Raw genomic sequence first — 15,807 nt, forward strand, 5'->3', positions numbered from 1 at the left:
TATTTATTTATTTATTTATTCACCGTCTGATCACAGACTGTATTTATCACAACATTTTGTACAATACCATTCACAATGAATCACTATACCCGATCGAATATCCAGCTACCAGCCTTGTCGACTTCGGAGCAGCAGATATCGATTGTGTTCATTGTTTTAATCTCTAATTTTCAATACAATTTTTATAAAAATTACAGTTTTCACCGTTCAACAAATATTACATTTTCCAATTTAAAAATATTACTTCTAAAAATTTGTCTCGATGCTGATTCTAAAAACGTTTCTCTTATTAAATTAAAATTCCTACAAGCTACGTAAAATTCCGATGAATAGAAAAATATTTGAATATAAACACTTAAAGTAAAGTGCTATTTGCTTCATAATTTGTCAGATCAGCAATTTTCGATCTGTTTTTTGCGATTTTTCTTTCAAAATATTTATGTTTGTGGTTTTTTAGATATTGGATTTTTTGAACAATTTTTAAATTACCCCCCCCCCCCCAGATTTTACGAAAAATTTTGACATTTGCCCCCCAGATTTTTCGAAATTTTTTTGAAATTAAACCCCCCCTTAAACTCAGGACGTCAGAATCTATGACGCCAAAGCGCTACGAACTGAATTTGAATCGACAAGGCAACCTCATCACTGAACATCATAATGTTCCAGAGTATAGTTGAGAGTAACGTGAACATCGATCTTCTATTAAACGAAGCAGCAGGCATTGGATTGTCAATCAATGTACACTTCAAGAATCTCATTCGTGATCACTGGTTCCAAACCATCCTAATATTTATAAACATTCAGCGACAAACCTACGATTTTCACATGAAATATGAAATGTTGACACAACGCTGGAACTATGCCGATCACTCCACTCCCGCCACAAATAAAGAAATTATTAGTAATTCCAGTCCACTATTTCGATATGAAACATATCCGCATCGATATACATCTTTTTTATTTCATTGCGAAAAAATTTAGAGCATCGAAATCGGCAAAAAGAAAACGCGGTCAGCCAATAAACATTGAAAAAACTGAATACGATAGCAATCTAGCTATCTATTGGGATTTAATATTTGACCTGCCAGATTTTGCTGTGGCAACCGATAGTGTGGAACCGGAACTTGATGACAACACCATCAAAGAGAAGTACAATAATTTTGAGTTTAATTATGTGCTTGGAATTGAAAACTGTTTGGCACTGGGATATCGTTGCAGCCAAGAATATCATGTACATAGGTGAAAAAAGATCACACAGAAATTAAAATGTTGAAAAATAATTTGGCTAACGATTTGTTGTTTAGGTTTCAGGTCTTTGTACAGTGTTGGGATTGGACATTCATCCGCAACTATTGAAACCACAGAATCAAAATGCTGCCGTACAAAATCAAGCCGCTGACGATGGGGATTACAGTGACGCCGACGACTATGTTTATGTTCTCGATGTTTCCGATAACCACCAGTTCTAATTACATGTAGCATTAAGATTTCTTTTTAAACAATAATATTGTAACGTTTTGATGCTATGTTGGGCTTGAGTTTTGTGGCCTTGACCGAAGTACGGGAAGTTCGGTATATAAAATAACCCGTAGGTGAGTATCATTTCTGAACCGATAGTATATTGAATATTGATGTTGATTAATACTTACTAACTGAGTTTTAATTACTAGCTGAGTATATTTTTTCTCTTTTTTCTTTCCATTGTGACGTTGAAAATGACTGAAACTAAATCCGACCCCAATATTGACCGTCTCATGCCCGATAATAGATGAATTTGCCACAAAAAAATGTTTGATAGAAGCTATCAACTGTTTAAAACGTCTGATATTCAGAATGAAGAAAATAAGCTGATAACTTTGTTATCACTTTCAATTTTCTGAAGTCACGCGTTGTGAATTATATAAGTTTTCAAATTTAATTTTTCTATGTTTGTGTGATGACAAAAGGATGTGTCATCAGGCAATCTCACCAGCTTTACAGTCTTTTATCAGTTAATCCGGCTTTCTAGTCATGAATTTAGCAACAGAGTTAATTTGTTCCATTGAGAATGTGTGATATTATGGAAAACTCTAGGGTAGTTCGACTGTAGACAACAATTTGGATAAATCAATAGATATATTTGATGGAAGGGTCACGCTTATCTTGAGTGTGCATGCACCCGTTCACATCAACATCAATAAAATAATCATCAAACTAGTTGCACATTTATTAGCTCGTAAAAAAATGAAAGATTAGCAAGCAGAGTATTTATCTCTGATTTAGAGGTTTGTATTATTCTAGTATTTCTATGGGAAGTGCTAGTCAACCACATAATCTATAAAAATTAATTCTAAATGTGCCACTTAACGTGCGACGGTCACGTGTCATAAAGTCAAGAATATATAACAAATTGCATTCACATTTGGTTAATGTATAAATAGTATTCAGTAGATTTTTTGTCGCTTCACATCCATAGGTGGGGAGACTTTTTTCGCAGGGGGGGGGGGGCAAAGGGTATGGGGCCGGAAGGGGGAAGTCAACCAAAAAAAAAAAACACGATGTTTTTTGTTTCGTTGAATGATTGAAATGAATAAATTTGCTTGGTGAAATAGAACATTGTTAGGAAATTTTTCCCTATGAGTTTGGTTCTAATTTTTTTGCTGTGACTTTGGTTTTTGAATCAAATGCGCTGTCACTTTCGTACAAGAGTAAGTCTTCATATCTTTGAAGTCCGATACAGAGGACGGAAAATCGCATCTTTTTGCTTTATATAAGCAAATACCGCACGTGTGTGTGACAGTGGGGGCAAAACACGGAAAACCCCCCTCTCCCCACCTATGCTTCACATCGGTTGTTTAGCAAAACTATATTTTAACTTTGAGTTTTTTTTTGGAAATATGATATTATCAATTAACAAATACAATGACCCAAAATAACAAAAAACGGATTCAGAAATTATTGAGATTCATGGGGTCATTTATTGTATGTTATTATTATACAGTTATATGGACCTCTTTTCGCACCCTAATCATTTTGAATAACATATATGGAGTGATACATCGAACGTATGCGTTCTCTTCTCGCTTTAAATATACTTTAAATTGCACAACTAAAGCTCCGCCCATTTCAAAATTTCAACCTTAAAACGGTGAGTTACGAATGTACAGTGTACACACATTAAACCAACACACAATGGTACAACAAAACAGTAAAGCCAAATGCACACAATATTAAACGGAAAGGAATCGAGAATTTCATGGAGATATTTTATTACCTGATTTGGTTGCGAGCTATCGTTTCAGATTGGTTCAACTGTAGCACTGTTTCAAATGATAATATGCATACATGTGACTACACAATCTCGTACCTTATATTATAATACATATAAGGGGTGGATCTTTTGTACATGCTTTGTTTACATTGGCCAGCCTACACATATGAATGCATTTAAGTGAACATCAGGAGGCTTGTTTGCAAGATAACAGTAACAAGGTACTACCGCGGCACACGCGTCCTTCGTTTTCACACAAATTTGGTTTACAGTACCTTACATAGTAAGATTATAGGTTCGTGTCATATCAATCGGAATCAAACGAGGGTGTGTGTGTGTGTGTGCAAAACAGTGTGCTATCCATTCCCATAATGGAAAACATTTTGCTCAAGAAAATGAAACGTGAAAAAGTATTCATTCGCATGGTAAATTTCACTGTGTACGGAAGTGACTCAGAAGAATAAGTCGACTTCTGGAAAAATTTAAATTGAGTTAAAAAAATAGTTACCACCATAATCATAATTATACGAAGTAAATATTAAAAGTAATTCGGTGTAAAAAGTAACAGTTCCAAAGTGATTAAAAATGGATTGGGCTGAAAATGAAGATCTAACGAACGATCGATGCTCAACGGCATCATCGATTAGTAATTCAGGTGATGTAAATAGTTCGCTATCATTCCATTCGAATGGACCGAAAACAGTTAACAGCCAACACTTAAACGGGAATCAAAATACCCAGACAAACAGCAATACATCTCTTAATTTGGATTCAATGTCCGATGGTGAACTCTCAGATTTCTCACTAAATGATAGCGACGAAGAAGAGTTTCGTTCTGGGACAATAACTGGTAAACATTTTTCTAATTTAAAATCTTGGACATCAACGTCTATGATTTTACAAAATTCCGAATAAATTGTGTTAGAATCTAGAACATTTTTGTGAATCGAAAAATAATGAGAAGACATAATATCTATTGAATTTATCGAGAAAAGAGTATGTTATTCAGCGCTTATAGCTGAGTAATGTCTGAATAAAAACATACTCCTCTCTCGATATTTTCAATAGATATAATAATGGACGAAATATTCAACTTTTTAATTCAAGCCGTAATTTGAATTATTTTTTTGAACATAATAACGTATAAATTCGATTAAAAAGATTCATAAAATCAGGTGTGCAGTCTTATTTTCATCAAAAAGTTCGAACTATTTTCATTTTACACACAAATTTTGTTTCGCTACATGGACCAAAAAAGAAAAGAAATCTTAACATTAAGATCGGCAATGCTGATTCAGTATATTTTAATTTGCAAAATGCAAAACAAAATAGAAAATATGATTAGCGGTGTGAGTTTCCAACTCAAGCTATATTTCTATTATTTCAAAACAGATCGCTGTCATCCGCTGTCTGCAAATAATACATCAAATGTGCCATTAATCTATTCCGGAGGTCGAAATGGTCAGGTTGTTCGAAAATTTTTTACCAATACTCGTGAAAGATGGCGTCAACAAAATGTATCGGGTGCATTTGCTGAATTGCGAAAACTAGTGCCAACACATCCGCCGGATAAAAAATTATCTAAAAATGAAATTCTTCGTATGGCAATCAAATACATACGTTTGTTAACCAATATTTTAGACTGGCAAAAAAAGCAAGAACACCAACGAAATAATAATATCATTGATTCGACCAAATTTGAACAAATTGATAAGACGACAAACAAAGAAATGAAAAATAATACCAACGTATTTAAAACAAACGACGGAAATGCACAACGTTTGCTTATGATCGCACCAAATCATATTAATTGTGAAGCAACACCAATTAACCAATCAACAGACATAATGTATTCAACAAGCAAAACTGAAAATTCGACGAACGATTTAAATATTAAATTAAAAATTAATGCTGAAAATTATGCAAATTTTAATTCATCATTGAATAATCCAATAATATGCAATTTTAGAAGTGTAAATTTGTTGTCGGTCAAAGTAGAAAATGTAAAAACGTCAATGCCAATGCATCAGCATTCTACTGGTTATTGTAATACTAATAATATTAATAGTGGAATGTTAACCAGCAATAATATCGAAACGTCAAATATAAATGCTAGCGTGCAAGGACGAAACAATATTGCTGGCAAAACCTCAAAAAATCGAAACATATGCAACAAACGGAAATTCATCAATGGCGGTGACAGCTCAACAAAAGATAAAAAGAAAAAATAAACCGATTTTGTCAACTTTACATTATCATTAAAAATATTGTTTATTTTTTTTCCTTAATTAAACTAAAATACAATAAATTGCTGTATGTCAAGAAATTTAATGGTTATTTTTATTGTATTTTTTTGAGTTCTTTGGTAGAAAACAATATTTACTATATGCAAATGAAAAAATATGATTTAAAAAAATGCGTGTAATTGTCAACATATCAGAAGAGAAAAGAAAACATGTTTTTTCGCTTCCAAAACTTTTCATGTTTTTGCGTGAAACCCTTTCTTCCTGAAAAAACCATTTTTTTCTTTAGTAACACATTAAATCTGCTCAAATTTAGTATCTATAAAAAAAACAAGTCTGTATTCCATTCCAGTGGATAAGATGCGTGGGCGACTGATAGAAGTTTTAATACAAATTGAATATCCTCTTATCTACATCGCACACTCACCTCATAATACACATTTTCCAAAATGCTTATTTTACCACCAATATAGAAGCATATTTTCACCAACAAAACATTTTGAGCACTTTTACTGGTTGGCAAATGTTGCTGCAAACACGCCTGCCACAAGTTTGCATAGAAAGTTTTAGTAGGTCTGCAATGTAATAGAGTTTGATGATATATAAATATACTCTTATATGATATACATATAAAATTATCCAATTCAGGCGCCTCCACTCGAATGTCAAATAATAATAAATGGAATCAGTGCATTTTTTTATTCCTCGCATATTAACTGTTTGATCTTGAAAAAAGAACATTAAAATATAGTTTACAATTAAATTGAAACTGTAAAAATGTGACTTTTCTCTTCATTGTGTGCAAATGTTGGCATTCTCACAATTTTCAATCAATTTTCTCTGGTAATGTATTTATACAAAATGATACATTTTCAGTTCAATGCATCGAATCAATGAGATTTTTACAAGTAATAAAATATGAACAACAACGGTTCTAAAAAGATAAAAATATAAACATTTAAAAAAAAACTCTTAATGTCAAACATTTATTTTTACTGCTTTATGAAATTTATTTGATGAAATCACAGCGGACGGCAGGCCGCGCGAGTGACGAAACCTCACTAGTGTGTTGAAAAGTCGAACTTGCTATATATACACGAAATCCAGACCTAGAAGGCCTTTTGCCGCGATTGGTGTATGGTTGGAAAGCCCTTGGGCCATAGATCAAGAAAAAATCTGTGTGACAGAAAAAAAAATGTCAACAAAACTAAGATCATATCATATCATCGGGGATCTCTGCAATATGAATACAAATACAACATAGGCGGCGTTCAAATAGAAAGAATCTTTGTAATAAGGGACTTGAGAGTGTTGCTTGATGTGCAAATGAATTTCAAATCACACATTGAGCATATCACGGCTAAAGCCAAATCAAGACTGGCATGGACAATTAAACGCCTTTATTTTACATTTGGGATTATTGGATTATTGGATTAAACGGGGAGTTATTCACTTCGATGCTCAAGTTTCTTAACTTATTGCATGACGACCCGACTTGTGCTGTCACTCGATTGCTTGGAGAATGCTTCCCACGGTGTGGCCCACTTTATAGCAGCCATGTTACTAGCCTCCGTACAGGGCCAGTGACCAGGGCTTTCTTCTCAAGTCAATTGTCGTGACAGTCACAAGTATTCCATTCATTCCTAGATGGCGTTGAGCTCTTCTTATTTCAATGGAGGAATGCACATATCGCTGGTTTACCGGTATATTCACCAGAGATGTCGCACTACCTTTTTACGGTTGACGTATTGGATATTTGACATATCCAAGACACCAACCTAACGTAAAGGCACTCCATTTTACGTGTGTCTATGCTGAACCCATTATTCGTTGTGCACACACACGGGACCGACGGCTTTAAGTGCCCTCCGAAGCACTCCACTAGCCCGAAACCCGGCCAAATCTATTCCGCATAAAACCACTGATAATTCCTGAGCGAATCACGGTGGAAAAATACCGGACCAAATTTGACCGAGAATCGAACTCGTGTCCTCACGCTCACAAACCTGGCACGCTAACCACTAGTCTATGGCTGAGTCTATTTTACATTTATATTACCAATTATCGAATATGGATCGGAAATATGGAATCCACACTATGACAATATGTGCAAAAGAATTGAGTCAATACAAAAACATTTTTTACTTTTTGCGCTATGGAGAATGAACTGGGACAGCTACACACATATTTCTAGTATTAGTTATTAGCATTTTTTGATTTTTATATATAATTAATCCAAAAGGATTAATACTTAGTCCCAATGGATTAAATTATTATTTTATAATTATAAACATATATTTTTGTTTTAAAATTCATGCGCATTCTCTAGCGAGCGCCAAAAACATCATCTTACATACTATTCTCTCACTTCATACGAAAGAATAACAACAATTGTATGGCAACACTCAAACGATATGAAAGTAAACTACTACACACGCATCACTTCTACTGGCGCGTCAGTCGTTGAACGTCGTTCGTATACATGTTTCCACTGACTCGCCAGTAAAAGTGATGCGTGTGTAGTAGTTGACTCTCATATAGTTGACGTTTGAGTGTAATCAAATAATTGTTGGTATTCTTTCGTATGAAGTTGAGAGAATAGTATAAGATGATGTTTTTGATGCTGGCTAGAGAATGTGCATGAATTTTAAAATAAAAATATATTTATAATTTAATCCCTTGGGACTAACTATTAATCCTTTTGGATTAATTATATTTAAAAATCCCATAGTGCTAAAAATTAATACTTGCGATATAAGTGTGTATAGACTTCCGAAATATGAGTATAGACTGCTGTTTCTACAAATGATCACGCTAGAGGAGAGACGAAAGATGGCGCAAGTGTCTTTCATCTTCAAAATTATTCATGAAGTCCAGTCATATATCAAACAGTTTGAATTATTATGATTCAGCGCATAATACCTGTGCAATGCCGCTATTTGATATTCCAATTAGAAGAAGCGATTACACAAAATATGAACCAATTAATTATATTATATATTGGATGTTTATACAAAGAAATACCTAATTTTGATACTGATTTAATTGATTTAGAAGTAAATTTATCGACAGTAAAAAAGAAAAGTATTTAAAATCTCAAATGAAATTATTAATATAAATATTGAAAATGTACATAAAAAGAACAATTTATACAACTCTCAACGACTCTCTCATAGTTGCTTGATGAAAAATGTTTGGATTGCTAAATAATATTAAATTATATTTATTAAAGTTAATTTGAATAAGTACAAAACACTTCTTTCGAAGTTACCACTGCGACGCAATACTGTAAATCTAAAAATGGTTTGATATAAATTTTCAGTGACGCGTTCGTTCATATACATACAAATATTAATATTGCGTCGCGTAAAATTTGTTCTACTGTACTTATCGTAAAAAATGTAATAAAAAATCACGTGCTGAGAAAAAATAAATATTTGTGTATTATACCCTTATTATTATTGTTATACAGGGTGGTCCATAATTCCATGTCAATATTTTATTTTAAATCAATTCTATCCAGCGAAAAAGAGATCCCAATTGGTGTGCCACAAGGGACTGCACTCAGCGTAATTTTATTTAATATTTATAATGACAACATCACTAAAGTTGATACAAATGGTTCAATTGTTTTGTTCGCCGACGATACATGTATAAATGTCAAAGAAAATAATATAGTTAATGCTATTGACAAAATGAATGACGATTTAGATAAAATTGCAAAATGGCTAAACGTAAATAAATTGATTTTAAATAAGTCGAAAACCAAATGGATGTGTATTTCAAGAAAACCATCAAATAATGAAATTGTGTTGCCAAATATTATCATTGAAAATAAAATTATTGAAAAAGTTGATAAAATCAAATATTTAGGTGCAATAATCGATGATAGATTATCATTCCTTTGAATGATAACAAGCAGAAAACAGTGTTAAAAAAGCAGCAAGTTAAACCAATTTAATGTATAGAATATCGAAAAAACTGACATTTGACACAAAAAAGATAATTTATAATTCGATAGTTTTGCCACATTTACAATACTGTTCCACAATTTATATAAATTGTAACCATGAAGAAATCGAACAAATGCAAAAAATTCAAAATAGAGCCATGAGGATTATTTTAAATTGTGAATTTCGGACACCAACAAGATTCATGTTAAATGCACTAAATTTGCTCAGTATATCACAAATGATTAAATTTAATGTAATTGTCTATATATATAAAATGTTAAATGGTATATTACCAAATTATTTAGCGGATAATTTAATTTTCACAAATGACATTCATGAAAGAAACACAAGACAGAATAACATTAATGCAATGAGACTTCCGAATTTTAGATTGGAATTTACACGTAAAAACTTGTTTTATAAAGGAATTCAATTATATAATGAAATGCCAAATGACATCAATCATTTAAAAATAAATGCTGAAAATATATATTAGAAAATTGTAACATATAATGTAAATACCAAAAAGGGCGAAAGCTAATTCAAATAAATAATAATTTTCACAAAATGTTCCTTAGCTCATGAGGATAGAAAAGTGTATGAATACTTTTTCCGAATTGACCCCTTAGGGTCAAAATTTTCTATGTTCTTGTTGATTTCGACGGACGGTCACCAATGCGGTGTTTTTCAAAAGGTATTTTTCATTATTGGCTTGTTGGAAAGGTCTCTCAGTCCTCTTCAAAATACCATGAAAAATTTTTGAAAAAAGTTTCAGTGGATACGGTCAAAGTGGGATACGGTCAAAAGTGAAAAAAATCATCGAAAATCGATAAACCTATCTTTTTTATGCCAGAAATCGAAAGAGCATCCAATTTTGGTCCGGTATGCACATTTTCAAATTCCAAATTAAAATTTACAACAGTCCGCAGTGGAGCGACCGAATTTTTTTTTCATTTTTTTGAATCGACTTTTCTGGGTCAGTTTATTACGCTGATTGTTTGGTTTTACCACCGATCTTACATAATTCGGACCTGAGGAATCCAATGGTGCCAACGGTTTTGACCGATCGATTCGAAGTTCACAAGATATACGGCTTCGAACCTATCCCTAGGAGTGACGTTTTGTAGTTTCAAAAAAAAAAAAAAACCAAAATATATATCAGTGAAATTACGTATCATATATTGATATTTTTGTCATTTTGCTATAATTAAATAAATTAAATTAAATATTGAACAAAAAATACCATCCTAATAATTTTGATTTTCAATATGACTACGTATTTTGTATTGTTCCCCTCATTCCAAGAGTGCGTTCATGGTCTGTTAAAACTCAACTTAAGTCTATCTTCGCCGAAAGTTTTGTATAATAAGAAGATATATTTTCATCAAAACAAAAATGTAAAATATTGAATTGAAATTAAATATTCGACTGGTGCGAATTTTTAATGTAATTATTTAACGGAATATTATTTCGGAACAAATGATACCACTTTAGGTTTTGAAAGATGTGACAGTTTAATCCGTATTCACATCTTCATAAAATGCGATATCCAATATTGTTTTGAACAATGTTTCTGAAAAATCCAATATTATATATAACAATAATAATCAACAATATACAATAATTATTATACACAGTGTATAATACACAAATATTTATTTTTTCTCAGCACGCGATTTTTTATTAGAGTAAGGTGGGGTGATGTGAATCACTTTTTTATACTGTCTCAGAAAAATATCAAAAAATTGAATTTTTGAACAACCTATGGCTCTATTCTGTAGAGGAAGGAAAATCCCAAATTTCTGTATCCTCTGATTTTCAAAATTTTGGTTTTTTCATATATTTTTTCCAAATTTTCAAAAACAATGATTTTTGGACTTTTTCCAAACGGTGGGGTGATGTGAATCAGAATAACAATTCGATAATAAAAATCATAAATATCCACATAAATGGCTTTAAATGTTCAATCGGTCCTTCAGGAAGACAAATCAATGAAGATATGAGAAAAAAATATTTTCATCCTCATGAAATCGACCCCGGGGGGAAGGGGTTCGATTATTTTTTCCGAGGTGATTTTAGGTTTTTGGAATGGAAATATGCCACTGGAGAAGGTGTCTTTCTTAGGGTAATTTTTGACGCTCTATCGATTGACATAACTATTTTTGACCCCTGACCCCTCCCTACCCCCTTTTATAGGAGTTTTTCTTATTGCACCATTTAAAAAAATTTGATTATAGAGATCGATACATCTTAGGGTAATTTTTGACGCTCTATCGATTGACATAATTATTTTTGACCCCTGACCCCTCCCAACCCCCTTTTATGGGAGCTTTTTCTTATTGCACCATTTCAAAAAAATTGATTTTACACATCGATATATCTTAGGGTAATTTTTGATGCTCTATCGATTGGCGTAATTATTTTTGACCCCTGACCCCTCCCTACCCCCTTTTATGGGAGTTTTTTCTTATTACACCATTATAAAAAATTGATTATACAGATCGATATATCTTGAGGTAATTTTTGATGCTCTATCGATTGGCATAATTATTTTTGACCCCTGACCCCTCCCTACCCCCTTTGTTAGGAGTTTTTTCTTATTGCACCATTTTAAAAATTTTGATTATACAAATCGATACATCTTAGGGTAATTTTTGACGCTCTATCGATTGGCATAATTATTTTTGACCCCTGACCCCTCCCAACCCCCTTTTATGGTAGCTTTTTCTTATTGCACCATTTTAAAACAATTGATTATACAGATCGATAAATGAAACGGCGAAAAAATAAAATTTTCAATGGGAACCCATTTTTTGGGGTTTTGGGGGAGGCGAAGCCATTAAGACAAAAAATTTTCTAGAGAGTTTTTGGCATGCTCATTCCAAATTTTTGGGTTTCCGGTAAAAAAAGAGTTGGGGGATATGACCTCTTTTAAGGGGAGGGGATAGTTAGAGGGCAGGGGACCTAAAAAATTTCTCTCATCATTCTGAATAATTTTATAGCAAATAATTTTTTGATCTGTCTGGAATCGATTTCATGGAAATTTCCAAGCAGTGAACGCTGTTAAGAGAATAAAATGCCAGAAAAAAGGAAAGAGAGGAGAGAAAAAACATCAACAACTAAACGGCCACACAAACTGAACGCTTAGATATTTTAAAAAAAATCATCAATTTTAAATCAATTATATTTTTATTGATCGCTCAAAAATGACAAAAAATGATCAGGGACCGGTTCGCGCATGTTTCTATGCCTGATAGCTATGCTAAGCATAGCGGAGAGGCAAGCCGCAACGCACCCGTCGCCGATTCGAGCTATATCTTATGCGTACGTCTCTCAAAGCACGGCCGCCTGCATACACGAACATGTGTATGTTCATACAGAGTGGACGGCGATGCGTCGGTTGCATTTGCCGCTATGCTTGGCATATCTATGCTACCTAGCGTATCTAGGCAAGCATGGAAATATGCACGAACCGGTCCCTGAAAATGATCACTCATCAAAATCCGAGACACAATTTTCGCAGGTGAAATTGTTGTGGCGCCCCATATTGACACATCGCAAGTGATATGGTGTGTCACAAGTGTTGCAGTGAATCGAGTTGTTCCGATTCAATTTTTTCGGCAACGGTTGCTTGCAGGCTGGGCACACGTCTCCAGCTTCTTCCTCGGATGAAGAAGAATTGAGACGACTTTTCAGCGGTGGCATGCTGAACCAACGTTTTGGTGGCGGTGTTTTTGCCTTGCCTTGGTGCAATAAGAAAAAACTCCTAACAAAGGATGTAGGGAGGGGTCAGGGGTCAAAAATAATTATGCCAATCGATAGAGCATCAAAAATTACCCTAAGATATATCGATCTGTATAATCAATTTTTTTTAAATGGTGTAATAAGAAAAAACTCCCATAAAAGGGGGTAGGGAGGGGTCAGGGGTCAAAAATAATTATGTCAATCGATAGAGCGTCAAAAATTACCCTAAGATGTATCGATCTCTATAATCAAATTTTTTAAAATGGTGCAATAAGAAAAACTCCTATAAAAGGGGGTAGGGAGGGGTCAGGGGTCAAAAATATTTATGTCAATCGATAGAGCGTCAAAAATTAACCTAAGAATGACACTTTCTCTGAGAGATTTTAATGAAATAGCGATGAAGTAGCGTAAAATAGCGTCAATATTGTGATTCACATCACCCCACAAAAAGTGATTCACATCACCCCACTGACGCTATTTTACGCGGATTGACACTACACAAAAACCATATGAGCAAATCACAAAATCTCTTTGGATTATTAAAGATAAACAAAAAACCAACACTATGAATATATTTACCTTCAAATATGTCGAAAATTTTTCACAAAAACACGATTTATATGATGGCTTGGAAAAACTTTTGAAAATGAAATGTTCACTCGATTGTAGTAGAGCAACAAAATGTGCCTATTACCTCGTGAATTTTTTCTAGAAAACAAGCTACTGTCAAAAGCAATTGATGACAGCAACTTTTAACAGCATCTGTCATCGTTACGTACGAAAATCAAGGGTGATTCACATCACCCCATGATTCACATCACCCCACCTTACTATACATTTTTTACGATAAGTATAGGAAATGCGTATTTGTTTCGAACACGTGGATGACACATATATGAGATTGGAGACTTTTTTATGCGAGTCTCGCTAATCAGCGCCATCATACCTGACATCCCTCAACTAAATTTACATCTCTAGCATGTAAACAAATTTGCTCTATGTAACGTAACACAAATGCACATATTTATTATTTATTTTTATTTTAAGTAATATATTTTTCCTTTATAATAATAATATATTTTTTAAATTTGATTTTATTTGAATTTTTGAACAAAACTATATTTTTTTTTCATGATGAAAATGATGAAATATTATTTTTCTCCGACGTCTCCAACGAAATTTACGTAATGTATTTTACGTATTCATGTTTTTGACAAGTCATTTGTCAACTTAGATTTATGACATTTCGTCATTTTTCGCATTTTGAAGTCGCTGTAAATAGCGTTATAAAAATGGTGAGAAATAAATATTAGACTGATATATTTTTTATCAGTAATTTATTCTTTAAGTTTATTTTATCTCTTTATTTTGTTTTTTACCAAAAGCTGTGTATTGTTTTATGTTTGTTTTTAAATATTTTATGTAACCTAACAAATGGGTTGGTGATTTGATTGATATTGAAACAGGACGTTCCAAATTGACAAATGACTTGCCAAAAACATGAATACGTAAAATACATTACGTCAAAAATGTCACAATCTCTCCCATCTCTCCAAGCCAACAGATGGCATTAATGTAAACCATTCGCAATGTGTCTCTTCTTAGAGCCATCCACTTGGTTTCGAAGTTGCTATTTTATGTGTGGCCATCTATTGGTAAATAGTTGGAACTACTTTCATACTAAAGTGTCATACAATTGCTAAGAAACTCTTTCAAAAGCACAAGTTTTCTTCTACTTTCAATAAAAATTGGTTTCAAAACGTTTTTCAAAAAGTACGAAGAAAAAAAAGCAGGCGTACAATAGGCCGGATCGATTCATGAAATGTTGAAAATTCAAAATGCGACATCTTGGTATCGATTTGTCTTGTCAAAACAAGCACTTTTTGTTCTGAGACCATCCTGGAAAACTCGCTCCTGTTTACCGCGAGCTGAATTCCCAAATGACGATTTTTTAGAAAATATTGACTTAAATCGACAAAAAAATGGATTTCAATTGACTGCAAACGCTTTATTTTGGCATTTATTGACCCGAGAGAAACGAATCTGGCGTTATTTTTGTCATTTGGTGTGTCAAAAGTGATTTTTTTTTGTCAAAAATGACCATACTTTGGAACAAAATTGAATTTTTGACACATAAAATGCCTTCAAAACGCAAAAATAAGGCCATTTTTGGAATCAGCGTGCAAAAATACATTAAAATAGGTTTTTTTTATAATTCACTGTGTGCATTTTTGGGAATTTTTATTGAGCCCCTTTATGACAAAAATTTGATTTTGTGAAGGATCGCTATCTACTTGGATTTTTAGGTCTATTTTCCTATATTGTAGGAAGTGATCGAGACGGCCTGGCGAAACCTTTCCCAGAGTAGAATTCAATCACTGTATGACAGTCTCCAGGATCGGATGCTTGCATTGCATGATTCCCGAGGCAAACACAACAATTACTGATCAAGAATTTAACGAAAAATTTGATTTTTAAATCAAAAACAGTGACTGTGTTTTTCCTTATTTCGCACTTTTTGAGTACAAAATTTCGAAAAAGTTGAAAAAAATAAAATTCTTAAAATTATGTTTGATAAATCTTTTTGTGATGTGTGCAATGTGCATAAATAGTTGCT

General features: G+C 33.0%; 1 protein-coding gene across 1 annotated transcript; it reads left to right on the forward strand.

The window, feature by feature from the left end:
* The first annotated feature begins 3,684 nt into the window (after nucleotides 1–3,684).
* LOC116350986 (putative uncharacterized protein DDB_G0282133) lies at nucleotides 3,685–5,570 on the forward strand. The gene is made up of 2 exons (XM_031783004.1): nucleotides 3,685–4,100; nucleotides 4,643–5,570. Exons 1-2 carry the CDS (start codon nucleotides 3,836–3,838, stop codon nucleotides 5,479–5,481), a joined length of 1,104 nt encoding a protein of 367 aa, XP_031638864.1. The 5' UTR covers nucleotides 3,685–3,835; the 3' UTR covers nucleotides 5,482–5,570.
* Nucleotides 5,571–15,807: the final 10,237 nt, after the last annotated feature.

Source organism: Contarinia nasturtii, unplaced genomic scaffold (genome assembly GCF_009176525.2).
Source record: "Contarinia nasturtii isolate CC-2019 unplaced genomic scaffold, AAFC_CNas_1.1 Cnas_scaffold_4358, whole genome shotgun sequence".
In the NCBI taxonomy this organism is placed as follows: domain Eukaryota; kingdom Metazoa; phylum Arthropoda; class Insecta; order Diptera; family Cecidomyiidae; genus Contarinia; species Contarinia nasturtii.

Excerpts from the sequence above, each read along its gene's own strand:
- LOC116350986 (XM_031783004.1), top strand. The coding sequence starts at position 3,836 with ATGGATTGGGCTGAAAATGAAGATCTAACGAACGATCGATGCTCAACG. Across the intron at positions 4,101-4,642 it reads TCGTTCTGGGACAATAACTG|ATCGCTGTCATCCGCTGTCT; the intron begins GTAAACATTTTT and ends ATTTCAAAACAG.